The 12,668-nt window shown below is 31.8% G+C and overlaps 1 protein-coding gene across 1 annotated transcript in view; it reads right to left on the reverse strand.

The window, feature by feature from the left end:
• Nucleotides 1-212: 212 nt before the first annotated feature.
• The window catches only part of LOC106463372 (ETS-related transcription factor Elf-4-like), a 27,339-nt gene continuing 14,883 nt past the window's right edge, over nt 213-12,668 (reverse strand). Inside the window, exons 2-8 of the mRNA XM_013923398.2 lie at nt 12,431-12,500; nt 11,507-11,678; nt 8,696-8,839; nt 8,410-8,511; nt 7,402-7,485; nt 4,667-4,862; nt 213-969 (exon numbers count right to left, since the gene is read on the reverse strand). Of these exons, the coding sequence (XP_013778852.2) occupies nt 858-969; nt 4,667-4,862; nt 7,402-7,485; nt 8,410-8,511; nt 8,696-8,839; nt 11,507-11,678; nt 12,431-12,469 (849 nt within the window). The 5' untranslated portion in view covers nt 12,470-12,500 and the 3' untranslated portion in view covers nt 213-857. The remainder of the gene's footprint in view (nt 970-4,666; nt 4,863-7,401; nt 7,486-8,409; nt 8,512-8,695; nt 8,840-11,506; nt 11,679-12,430; nt 12,501-12,668) is intronic.

Consider the following 12,668-nt stretch of genomic DNA (forward strand, 5'->3'; position numbering starts at 1 on the left):
GAAACGAAAATTGGGATTAAATCGGCGGGACTCAACATTAGTGATGTTGGTTAAATACAATATCATTATTACCATTTGTCACGATTGTAATAATATATACTGATAAACAACACTATCTAAATTAGTAAAATGTAAAAAAAAATATTTTTATTTGAATTAAACAGTTCACAAGTTATCCCCTTTTTAATTTTCAAACAGCTTTAACAAGCAAGAAATGAGGATGTCATCTACATAATACAAACAACAAACACTCAAACCTTTATGCCCCAGAATGACCAAGCCTTATCCGGGTTTGTGTTGGTTAAATCGATAAAGTTATTCTTAAGGGGTGAAATAATTGGAAAAAAATTGGTAAAAACCAAAAACAAAGAACTCTATACATAAACGATCTTATCCACTTTCTGTACGCTAGCCACTTCAATATTTCAGATTACTTACAGTTCAGTAGGATAATGCATATGAAACATAAACGATCTTATCCACTTTCTGTACGCTAGCCACTTCAATATTTCAGATTACTTACAGTTAGGTAGGATAATGCATGTAAAACATAAACGATCCTATCCACTTTCTGTACGTTAACCATTTCAATATTTCAAATTACTTATATTCATATGCGTCTTAATTGTATGTTTAATGTATGCGCTGAGCTGTAAGCCTAACAAATGCTTACAGTGAATAATATTCTGGCTTTTACTTAATATTCAAGTCAGAACTCTATTATGCCTGTGTGTTTAAAACACGTTTTTCCAGGAAATTCGCTACAGATGTCTTTTTTTTTTGCATAGCAATTGTATGTAAGTGACGTGTTAAAGACATCTCCAGTGTAATAAATGTTTATTCCCCTGTTAAAGTAGTTAAAAAGACGAGTCAGACTCCCTCATCCTCCAACCCGTTGCATTAGGTCCAAACTTGTAAACAAGTCGTCGTCCAAATACTGGCAGAAAAACCTTGGTTTTATAATAGTACCTGAAAGTGAGAGGAGAAAGTATAGTTAGTAAAAATAGAAAATGAATGATATTTTAGCCATTACAAAAATTTTCTTACTGGACAAACAAATGAATTTACTAATAATTTAACTTCGAAATACTTTTAATATAAAATGACAGTTTTTATGTCACTAAATATAGTTGATGTAGTTGTATAATAGTCCTGTAATAAACCTAAAACTACGAGATTATTATACTTTCAAGAGACACTTCATGTACGTTTACATTTATCTAAACATTACACCCAGAAAAGCAAAAAACAAATATGTCTCACATTATTAATTTCACTTTAAACATCTGCTATACACATAGCCAACTTACAGGGTGGCCAATCTGTCTTATTTACTACATTAAACTTAATAAAGCATATCTGGGTCTATGACTTTTTACAATGTAGGGAAAACAACAAATTTATTTATTTGCATTTGTTTCACATTTGTGCCTAGTCTATAACTTAAAAATTAGGGACGACTAACGCATGTAAATTTTTGTGTTAAACCACCCAAAAAGAAAGGCAGATAGTCAACATCACCGGTCACCAATGTTTTAGCTATTCCTTGCCAACGAATAGTGGTATTGACTGTTACATTATAATACTATAGTATTTCACATTAATAACCTACATAAGGTGAAGTTATACAGCTTTTTAAAACCAGGTCTTTTGATAATTCACTAATTTTATTGGCAATTACACATTAGTTGATGTATATTTATGATAAAGCAGCCTGAAATATTTTATCAAAGTTTGATTATCAAAACCATTAAACTATAGCCTATTAAATAATAAGCTGGCTTAAGCAGAAAAGTAATCTTACTACTAGTTCTATAATAACATTTTGTGAAAATTAGCGTGAATATTGCTGCAAGGAGAAAATGAACAACCAATGTGTGAAAATTAGCGGGAATATTGCTGCAAGAAGAAAGTGAACAACCAATGTGTGAAAATTAGCTGGAATATTGCTGCAAGAAGAAAATGAACAACCAATGTGTGAAAATTAGCGGGAATATTGCTGTAAGAAGAAAATGAACAACCAATGTGTGAAAATTTGCGAGAATATTGCTGCAAGAAGAAAGTAAACAACCAATGTGTGAAAATTAGCGGGAATATTACTGCAAGAAGAAAGTGAACAACCAATGTGTGAAAATTTGCGGGAATATTGCTGCAAGGAGAAAGTGAACAACCAATGTGTGAAAATTAGCGGGAATATTGCTGCATGAAGAAAGTGAAAACCAATGTGAAATTAAAATTATCTTTTGTCAAATATAGTTATATCTATACAGTATTTAATACTTGAGAAATTTGATTTTAACTAATTACATTTAGTTTCAGGAACAGAATTATATACATTTCAGCAGGATATGTGCAGTGATTATACTTATCAATTACAATAATACGGTTGATAAAAAAAATTAAAAGTCTAGGATTACTGTGAAAATGACCACATTTTCAAATTAAAAAATAAATAATTAATAAATCTGTGCATTGTGCGTTTGGGATATTTTGCTTCATAAACACTCTTGTTTGTCACTATTACAGGGATCTCATGGATTAGTTTCACACTGACAGGAGTCAGTGGACCCCCCCCCCCCCATTACTTTAACTAGCTAGCATTATTTGTGTATGTTTCTATAAAAGGGAAGCCGCTGGAACAGGTAGAAGATTTTAGGTACTTGGGAAACATAATCCAAAGTGGAGAAAGCTGTGACAGATAGAATCCAGAAAATGGAAAGATAAAAGGTTACTAAAGGTACTGAAAGCCAAAGTGCAATAAGACCGTAATTAGACCGGTGCTTCTCCACGGAGCCGAGACCTGGACCCTGAAGAAGAATGAAAAAAGCTTGCTGATAAGTACAAGAATGATAATGGTGAGATGGCTGTTGGAGGTGTCGCTGAAAGAGAAGAGAGAGAGAATGAATATGGAAATTAAGGAAATGGCAGGAGTCTGTGTAATAATGGAAAAAACATGATAAGCGAAGCTGAGATGGTCCGGTCACGTGAAAAAAAGAAGAACAAGTAATAAGGCAAGCATTATATTTGCCAGTAGCCAGTAATAGAAGACAGGGATCGCCAGTAAAGCATTGAAAAGATGAGATTAAAAAAGACATAAACGAGAAAGGAATTACAGAAGACCTGGCAATGAATAAAGATGATTGGAGGAGGGCAACACGTGTGAAGGGCGGCGACTCCTATTAAAGGGAAAAGCCAAAGAAGATGAAGATTTATGGATGCTTTATTTGATTGTTTCATGCAATATGCGTGTAATGTTCAGAAAAAATGTAATTAATTATTAGAAGGCACTGGAACCAAAATGTGCGCAAGCTAGTGAAAAACGTGATATAATACAATACGGTGAGTACAAATAAATTAATGTTGATAATCAGAAAAATAAAATATTTTAAAAGGTACGAAGTACTTGAATTATGCTGACTTGCGTTCTTGGATTAATCTCGCTATATAATGCTCTTTGATGTTATTTATGACGCGAGACATGCCTGAGAAAAGAGATAGAGCACAGTTGTTGTTAATATTAGAGTGTCACAAAATATGCTTTCCAAGATAACATGCAAACGTGTCAGAAAATCCAAGAAATGACAGGCCACTCTACACAACGTGACGCAAGGTGCGTTATCTTGGTAATCTGGGTCTACAAAAATATTTTCTATAAGTTACTGGAGCTCAAACCACACTATAAATTATGAGGAACTGGATATACCTAGCCAATCTGATCAGATATTTCCATTTTCTTTGGCTGATGTTGTTGACACGTCGATGACCCGATTGACTAGAGCACTGTCAAAACCAACTCAGATGGCAGATTCCACTCGCATCCACTTCGAGTTAAAGATGAGTCCAGCGTCACGGCCTTTGTCTACTTCCCGAGGCTACTTCCCATCCAAATTGAAGGGACAAAAGTTTCTTTGAGGCCTTAAAGATATCAAGCCTAAATTTCTGGCAAAAATGCATTGCTGTTATTGGCCGTTGTCGTGGGCGGAGACATCCTAGTGAACATTTTGCCATCTGAATTGGACAGGTTCGTCGATAGCTCTCTGGTTGATGTTAGGAAACAGCTGCTACGACGGATATACTAATCTTTATATCATAATGAATGGTGGTTGAATGCTATTTATTATAATTACGATATCCTAACAATCATTATTATTCTTTTCTCTGGTGTCATTAAGTCTGATTTCACTTTACTTGTTCTCGCTGTGCGCGTAACATCACTCCATATATTGAAAAGATCTAAATCATGAGATTTATTTGTTTAAGGTTCAATGCTAACAGCTTTGTTGTATAAAAGAAAACAACGTTAATTTTTGTTAATAGCTTGTGAGTATATAATTTAGCTACTTACAAATTATACTTCGATAATTTGTTGATCCCTAACTTATTTTGTCAAATATACGTGTCATGTTGTTTTTTTTATACTCGCCTTACGTGCATTTTTTTATAAACTGTTTAAGATATAAATATATATATTGTTACCTGGATTATGTAGCTTCGCCATGTTAGAGGTTGTAAAAATAGGATGGGTTGAACGATTTCAAAACGTAATTATTTTGAAAAAATCATCCAGCTGTTTTTCAAAGTCTCTGATGGATAGTAGGTAAGTTTCTTTTTTTTTGGGGGGGGGAGGTTGTTGCTGTAATTGCTTTAAAAATGCCATGCAACTTACCTCATTGCCCTGCTTAGTTTCTCATACGTCATATTTGTATTATGTTTTCGGTCTCCCCACATCTTAGCTACTTTTTCTGACTGTACAAATTTGAATATTCCTTCCTCACGTCGCTCCCATCGAATGTATGCGGGATTGTAGCTTGGATGAAGAAGAAGATCACGGATAAATTCCCACAATTTTCCTAATCCTTTACCTGGACCAATGTTCAAGAGAAAAATGACATAAAATGATTACAATGTATTCCATGAATTTGTGGTTTATATTTTAGTAGAAAAAGAAACAATTACGGGGATAATTCTTTAATAATTTAGCTTCGGAGAGAAAGAGGAAACAAATAATGAATTATTGAAATAAATATTATGTTGAAAGACAATTGAAACAAATATGTATTCTGGTTTATGGATGCGAATAAAATCATTGATGATTTAAAAAAATCCAAACTTCAATTTATTTCAACACAGTCTTGAAAAAACATTGTTTTGTTTTGTTCATCTCTTATATAACTTATTATAATTAGAAAAACGATCTTAAGAATAGACCAAATTCTTCCATTTCTTCAAACTAAACAGCTAATTAAAATTTTAAAAGAAACATTTTTAGAAATGTCTCATTTGATTAACATTAAAAGTTAGTTTATTTCAAAAATACTCAAGATGAACAAGTGTACTATTTTATTTGAAATATTTTAAAGTTAGTCATATCCTGTGGTACAGTAACTAATCTGTCCCCATACTTTAATCGAAATGAATTAGTGAAAAATGAGGTTGAACTATTTACCTGTAAAACTGTTTGTTTAGCTGAATACTAAATTGTAAAATGTAACTAAAAACATGAAAGAGCTTCAAGGTGAACCTCTAGTGTCTCAGCTATAGGTCTGAAAGCTTATTAAGCTAAAAACCGAGTTTGGAATTCCTTTGATAGGCACAGTACAGATAGCCCATCGTGTAATTTGAGCTAGACAACAAACAAACAAAGCTTTAAGGCATAAAATAAAATATTTAGTGAAGGAACTTTGGATAAATCAAAGCTTTTTTTTTCATAACCTGACTTTAGAAGTCAAACAATCAAGAAGAAGTCAAATTTTAAATAGAATCAAAACTATGATGTAAGCATCTGTAACTTGTATAAACTATCATTCAAAGTAAAATGTGAACAAATAGAAATACAGAACAGTCAATAACCTAAGGGTGTTTTGCCAAAAATCATATAAAGATTATCAATGTATTTTTTGATATTACCAGAAACTTATAAGTATATCATTAAAGATATTGTTAGTAAGATGAAAGAAGCGAAGATAAATTAATCACAGTTTCCCTTATTGAAGAACACTCAACGTTTAACAGCAGCTTTTTTTGTAAATGAACAGTTAAGAATGCTGCACATGAGGTGTGTGAACTGTTCATCAAGTGTAAAGACAAAGTTTCAAAGACGACAAATAGAACAACAACAACAACTTCAGGAGATAGTCTCTCGTGTTTTAGGTTGCATGTAAAATTAATTTAGGTATCTAATATTGAATGGAACACAAACAGCGTTTCAGATTATGTAATTAAAAAACACTTTATACACCAGGTGTCATTTTCTGTATCTGTGTAACTAAAAAGCCGTTCGTCAGCACTCGTTGTCCTCGGTATGTGAATTTGTAATGAATTCTGAGCAATAGGGCGGTTTCGGCCTCAATTTGTACTGATACTACGTAGTTCACAATACGGAATTAATAGAAATATTTCGGTTATATCAACTTAATTAAAAATCTAAGTGAATTAATAGAGTAGTGAAAAGCTTACGCCGAGATGATGTTCAATTCTGAACCTTAAAGTTAGGGTTTAATCATCTGCTTTTATTAAAACACTTACACAACTTACAACATTTTATTTCCTTTTAAGTTGTTGTCTTTGTTTTGATTTCAAAAACCCTCCTAAACTCTGTGTATATAAGAATATATTCAGTTTTCAAACAGATTACTTAAGGAAATGTTATCAAATTTCATCAAGCTTCTAAGGACGATGTCTAACAATAGTTTATAAATGTTCTTATTTCAATTTCGTAATGTGCATGCTCTTTGATCGTGACGTTCACATTAGTAGAACAAAGTTTGGCAACCTTCAGAGTGATAATTCGGAAACATGTGACTAGTCCATTGATATTATAGGTTACAATGTAAGCTGAATGTTAAAAATAATAATGATATATATATTATATTCGGAGATATTAAAAGAAACACTCAAAAACTAAATAGAAAAATAGGATAATATTTAAAATCATTCAGTTTATTGAGTCTACCTCTGCTTACCAAAGGAAGTGTAATTTGATTGTTTTAATATCTGTTCCGTTCCATCCTTTTTTTATTAACTTATATAATATATATATAATTATAATACAGACTACTTAATCTTATATAAAGTATAATTTGCAGAACATCAAGTTTTAAAAGCATATGAATACCGTTGCAAAGTAACATATTTTTTTTATAAACAAACCTAACGAAACATTCAAATGTCCCTGTTTGAATAAAAGAATGATGAAAGTGTTAAAACTGGTTAATTCTATAAGTCATTCTTAGTTTTTTTCTGTAAGAATTGATATTATAATCGATAATTTCCTTCGCTTTAGTTCAATATATACAATGTACAATTTTTGAGAAATCTTTTAGTGATTTAATTGAAACTTCTTTTGTTTTTAATTGACGAACCAGATATTATAATTCTAAACGGTAACCCTCTTGTCCTCACCTTGACGGTTTCGATGCTTGGCTTGGGTTTTAGGAGGCCTTCCTCGTCGCCTAGTACCTTGTTGTTTGTTGAGAGATGACATATCTACGAGAAAGAAAACTCTGAAGGACGTCGTGTTTTTACAGTTTTGAAATAGGTGGAAGTACAGGTTCTGTAACCAGTAAATGGACCTTTTTTCAATACTATTTTTCGTGGTTGGAAAAGAGAGAGAGCAACAGAACCAGTTTATTTGTGTCAAATAATAAATTTTATATATTTTAAAATTAAGTACTGCTTGAATTTTGTTTGACTTTGTTTAGCCAACCTTAAAGATTTAGTACTGAATTTGAAATGGGACGTTATCCGATTTAGAACAATTCAGTAGACAGAAGTTGACACATTATGATATTATGAATATAATTCGAGGGTGATAATAATAAAGTTTATTATAAAGCATTGAATTTTTAAATCATTGTTTGTAAACAGCCTTGATAACACTGTTTAAACTGAGGATCCAGCAAAAAACATACATAACTTAAACGCGATTTATCAGGTTCTGAAGAAGACTTATATTTCCACAAAAGATAAATATTGGGTACGTATATATCGTTCTGTAGGCATAAACTGTGTAAGACCAACAAAATTCTACTCCAGTTTATCCAGGATAATACAGTTAAAATTTAAAATGGAAAAAGACAATAATGTAATTGGTTGATGCTTAACTCTAACAATCACCTAATAATTTATGATAGCGATCCTAGTGACATTTTAATGTCATCTCAAAATATTATTATATTTAAAATTAGATAAGAAGATTCCAAATTTGTACAGAATGAATCATAGTCATTCATTATCCGTTATAATATCTGATAAACGATAATGAGAAATAATCCCACCAAGATTTAACTGGTTAACACTTTTATGAGATGGAAGAATGATTTAAAAACAAACTCCTGCTTTAAATCCTTCAAATATATCTACAATATATCACGATCTTTTTCAAACACTTGACCAAAGCAGAAAACGTACCAGTGTTTTCTGTATGGTTTTGAGAAATAGATGCAACGAATAGTTTGTCATTATAGGTACCAAAGCCACTCGTCAGGCTGACGTCACAGCTTTCATACGGATCTGTATTATAAAAAAAAATGTTCCAAAGGCTTTATTATTGGCTAAAGTACTTGTTCCATGAATTAACGTACATTAGGTACATTTCTAGTATTTTTCGAAACGTTATAGATTAATGCCACTTAGTCTTATGAAAACGTAGTGACAAATTGAATAAATTAGTTAACAACGATAACAAAGAATTTACCAACAGTGCTGTAAGAAATGTGATCCGGGACATCGAGGCCAACTAACTCATATTGTGAAGTTAACTTCTGATCGTTCCAGTTTATGCTGTTCAATAAATCCTGGTCTTGGTTAACAATCGGCAACAAATCTGAAGAGATTCGGTCTAGAAAAAAAAAAAAAAAAGAGAAAGAGACAGAATTACAAAGCATATGTACACTGATAAATTTCTTACTTACAAACGTTATATATATATATATATTTCTTCGTAAACGCTAAAGAAACAAATGACACTTGCAAATATTGGAGAAATGTTTCGTACTCGCGCGCACTCTAGAGATATTCTGCACTCGTAAACACTATAAAAATATGTCACACTGGTAAATATCATAGAAATAGTTCATACTTATATTCACTATATATATATATAGATATATACATATATTGCACCTATAAGTGTCATATAAAATGTTTCATTCTTAAGAATACATGCAATTAGTTCAAACTTATAAACAGTCATTTTGTATGATGAACAATATTCTTTTTGATTTACATATTACTTTTACTCGCTTCAAAGAATATTAGTACATTTCACTAAATCATTTTAGCGTTGTAAGTACGTACCGAGGGGCTGTACAGTACTTCAAATTATCGTGTTATGATGTCTTAGATATCTTTTTTTTTCATCAATTTATCCTGAAAGTATTTGTAAAAATTTTGGTCTATCGTATCCCAGTTGCTTAACAGTAAGTGCAAGGGATTTATAACGCTAAAAATTGGCTTTCGATAACCGCGGTGGGCACAACACAGATGACCCATTGTATAGCGTTGCGTTTGACAAGAAACAAACAAGTTTGGTCTTTGTTTTACTTCAGCTGAGTTATATAGTTGCCGACGAACCAACCTTACCACTTATCTAAGTCTCAGCTCAACCAAACTTCTTGGATATAACTTACTTGACATGGTTTTCACTAGAAATAAGTGAATGAAATATTTCAAATCTTACAAAACCAAAATGGTCTCAGATGTAGATATACTAGAGGTAGTAATTTTTATTTGAGGTGAACAATTACGACATTGACATGCATTATGTACTATTGTAATGAATTTTAACAGAAGTGCTGTCTTGAATTCGCTGTTTAATGTGTGTAGCGTTGTGCAAACATTTTAAAACAAAGCGAAACTGGAGAAACCGCTGCATATTTACTGAACAATTTTTTTTTCTCTACTATACATAACTACATCTTATACACGCAATGATGTAAACGGTCAACTTAGAAACCATATGGTTGCACAGCTGTCATGTGTAGTAAACGACTAAAAGAAACGCTGTAAGTGACTTACAACTAAAAAAAAAACAACAACACATTTTTACTTTGTATAAAATTTAATAATTATATATTGGCAGGTTAAACTTTGATTTTCCTTGTTTATTTTTGTGTATTCGAAAATATGCATCAGGTAGATTGTTGGTATTTATACAGATCTACGTCTTTTGTTTTTAAAGAATTGATTACTTGATCAGTTGTAAGGAATTGCGAGTTTCACGACTCAAAATTCGCATAAGCAGAGGAAATAAGTATACACTAAGTTATGTTTTTCTGAGGCCACATTGGAATTCAAAACCGAGTTTATTTTATTTCGAACAGCATAGCTGTCACTTCTTGAATATATGTGACCGCAGTCGAAACGCAACGATACTTATAAAAACAAATATCACTAAATCTTCTTAAAGTATTTTAATAGAACATTCAACAAATATATAAATCTACTGATCTGTTATATTCATAAAGAAATTTGTTAGACTCTGATTAGAGTCTTATGGACAGTTATATGTCCAAGTTAATAGCTTATACTGAGGCTATGTGATTAAGGTAGTGAGCCGAAATTAATGCATATATGAACGTTTCGGATATAAAAAAACTGTATAGCAGAAAACTGACAACTTAGTCCTAGTGTTTTATAGAGTTTCTTTAAGTATCGCAAGCAACTTTTAATGCAAGAATTGAATTCTCGTTTTTTAAGTATCACCAGACTTGTAATGCCGACATACATTCAAATTGTGAGTTAAACCAGATATATTTATACTCCAGGGTGGTCTTTTCAATATACCTTGGTTAATTTCCTACAAGGGTGATATTGTTCTATTTGAATTATAGGTCTGAAACATTATTTACATCCCATTTGTCTTCACCTGGATCTACCTTTTTACAATATGATACGTTTTAACCATTCATTTACATCTGTCATGAAGAAAAATGAGTTGTCTGACTCTTACGTATGCATTGCTTGGATTTCAGTGGTCGGTATGAAGAGAGATTAACTATCACTTTCGTTACCAAGTAACTATAAATTCGCTCGTCATCACTGTTAGTTTCATTCTATGTTTTTTTATAGATATGCTGATTTTATTGTTTGTGTTAACACGGTATAAATTACTTTGTTTATGTTTAGACTTAAGATTTTATTGTTAACACACTCCTGTCATGCTGTAAGAGAATACATACTACATTTTAACATAGGGAAACATTAGTTGAATCACGCATAAAAACCTAGCACTGTGTTTGTATTTAATATAAAATATCTTGCAATGAAATAGTAACGTATGATATCATATTACGTTTCACTCTCGTAACACTTAGTGCTATCAGGCGAACAAGGTCCACGAGTGGAGTGAAAAGTAAAAATGCCACAGATATATTTGGTGAAAGAAAAATACTTTTTTGGTTGGCATATCGATAATTGTATATATATTTATCATTAAGTGGTAGTTTTTAAGACAAGATTATCTGGGAAAAAAAAAGAGAGAAATACTTCGTTACTTAATATTTACGATAAACTGAGCTTGAATTCAGGTAAGGTTGTATTGTGTTTGTAATTGCAGTTGCTCCGATGACGTGGTCATTCTGGTTACAGTAGTTGGGTGTATACTCATTTAAAATGGTGTCCAATACTTCACTATCCAGGTCGTAAAACGGAAGATGCTGATCATCCATCTCGTAAAACTGAAACACAAGGAAATCAAAGATTATCCATGGCCATAATTATCTATCGGTCTATCTGTACGTTTGTGTATTTATTTATCAATCATTAAAATTTTGACGTCAAAAATTGCTGTCCCAGATTACAAACGAAGTGCTTAGAACCATGTCGTGAAGAAAAAAGCGCGCCTTTATTAAACAACATATGTTGAGTATATATTTTGGAAATTTACTTGTACCGTTTTTCACTCTCATTTAAGAGAAAAAAAGCTTTAAACTGTCATTTATTTGGGAAATTTTGTGTTCGTAAAATGCTCCTGCGAGAATAGAACAGGGTGGATTTTGTTACAATTCGCGATTTTTGAATTGAATATGGTAACACGTATGATGAATTCTTCCTGATTCTTTACAGCTGAAATTAACTAATTTTTTAGCTTTCTAGAGAATTACACATCAATATATAGAACTACTCTCCTTGGACATTTTATTAATGTTAGAAATTGTGAGTAATATCATGCCCATATTTGTTAATTTTTTTATTGGAATTGGAACAAGAAGTAACGTGAATATAAAAAAGAGGCCAAGTTTGGCGATGGTCAGTAATAATTCTCTCGCCATAATGTTATCCTTAGATGTTGAATGTCATCAGAGACTCTGAAATATGGTGTCAACAATACGTGTAAACAAATGCGCGATGATATAATAAATCTAAACTGTTATAATTTATATTTTTTTTATTGTTCTGTGACATAGAAATTGACAATCAAGCATCTTACCTCAGGGGATGATAAAAAATTGTCCGATTGGCTAATCATCTTCTGGTAGTCGATCCGAGAGACTCCAGAACTATAAAAAACAAAATATGTTATATATATATATATATAATAGTACTGTCTGTTGTATGTCCATGCATGGTCTGGGTGGATCTTCACCAAAATTGGTATGGGTTCATTAGGATCTATGGCGGGGGTACATACAAATGTTTAGTATTTCATTTTGCGTTTTGCGGTTTTT

The sequence above is a fragment of the Limulus polyphemus genome, unplaced genomic scaffold (assembly GCF_000517525.1).
Source record: "Limulus polyphemus unplaced genomic scaffold, Limulus_polyphemus-2.1.2 Scaffold52, whole genome shotgun sequence".
Lineage (NCBI taxonomy): Eukaryota > Metazoa > Arthropoda > Merostomata > Xiphosura > Limulidae > Limulus > Limulus polyphemus.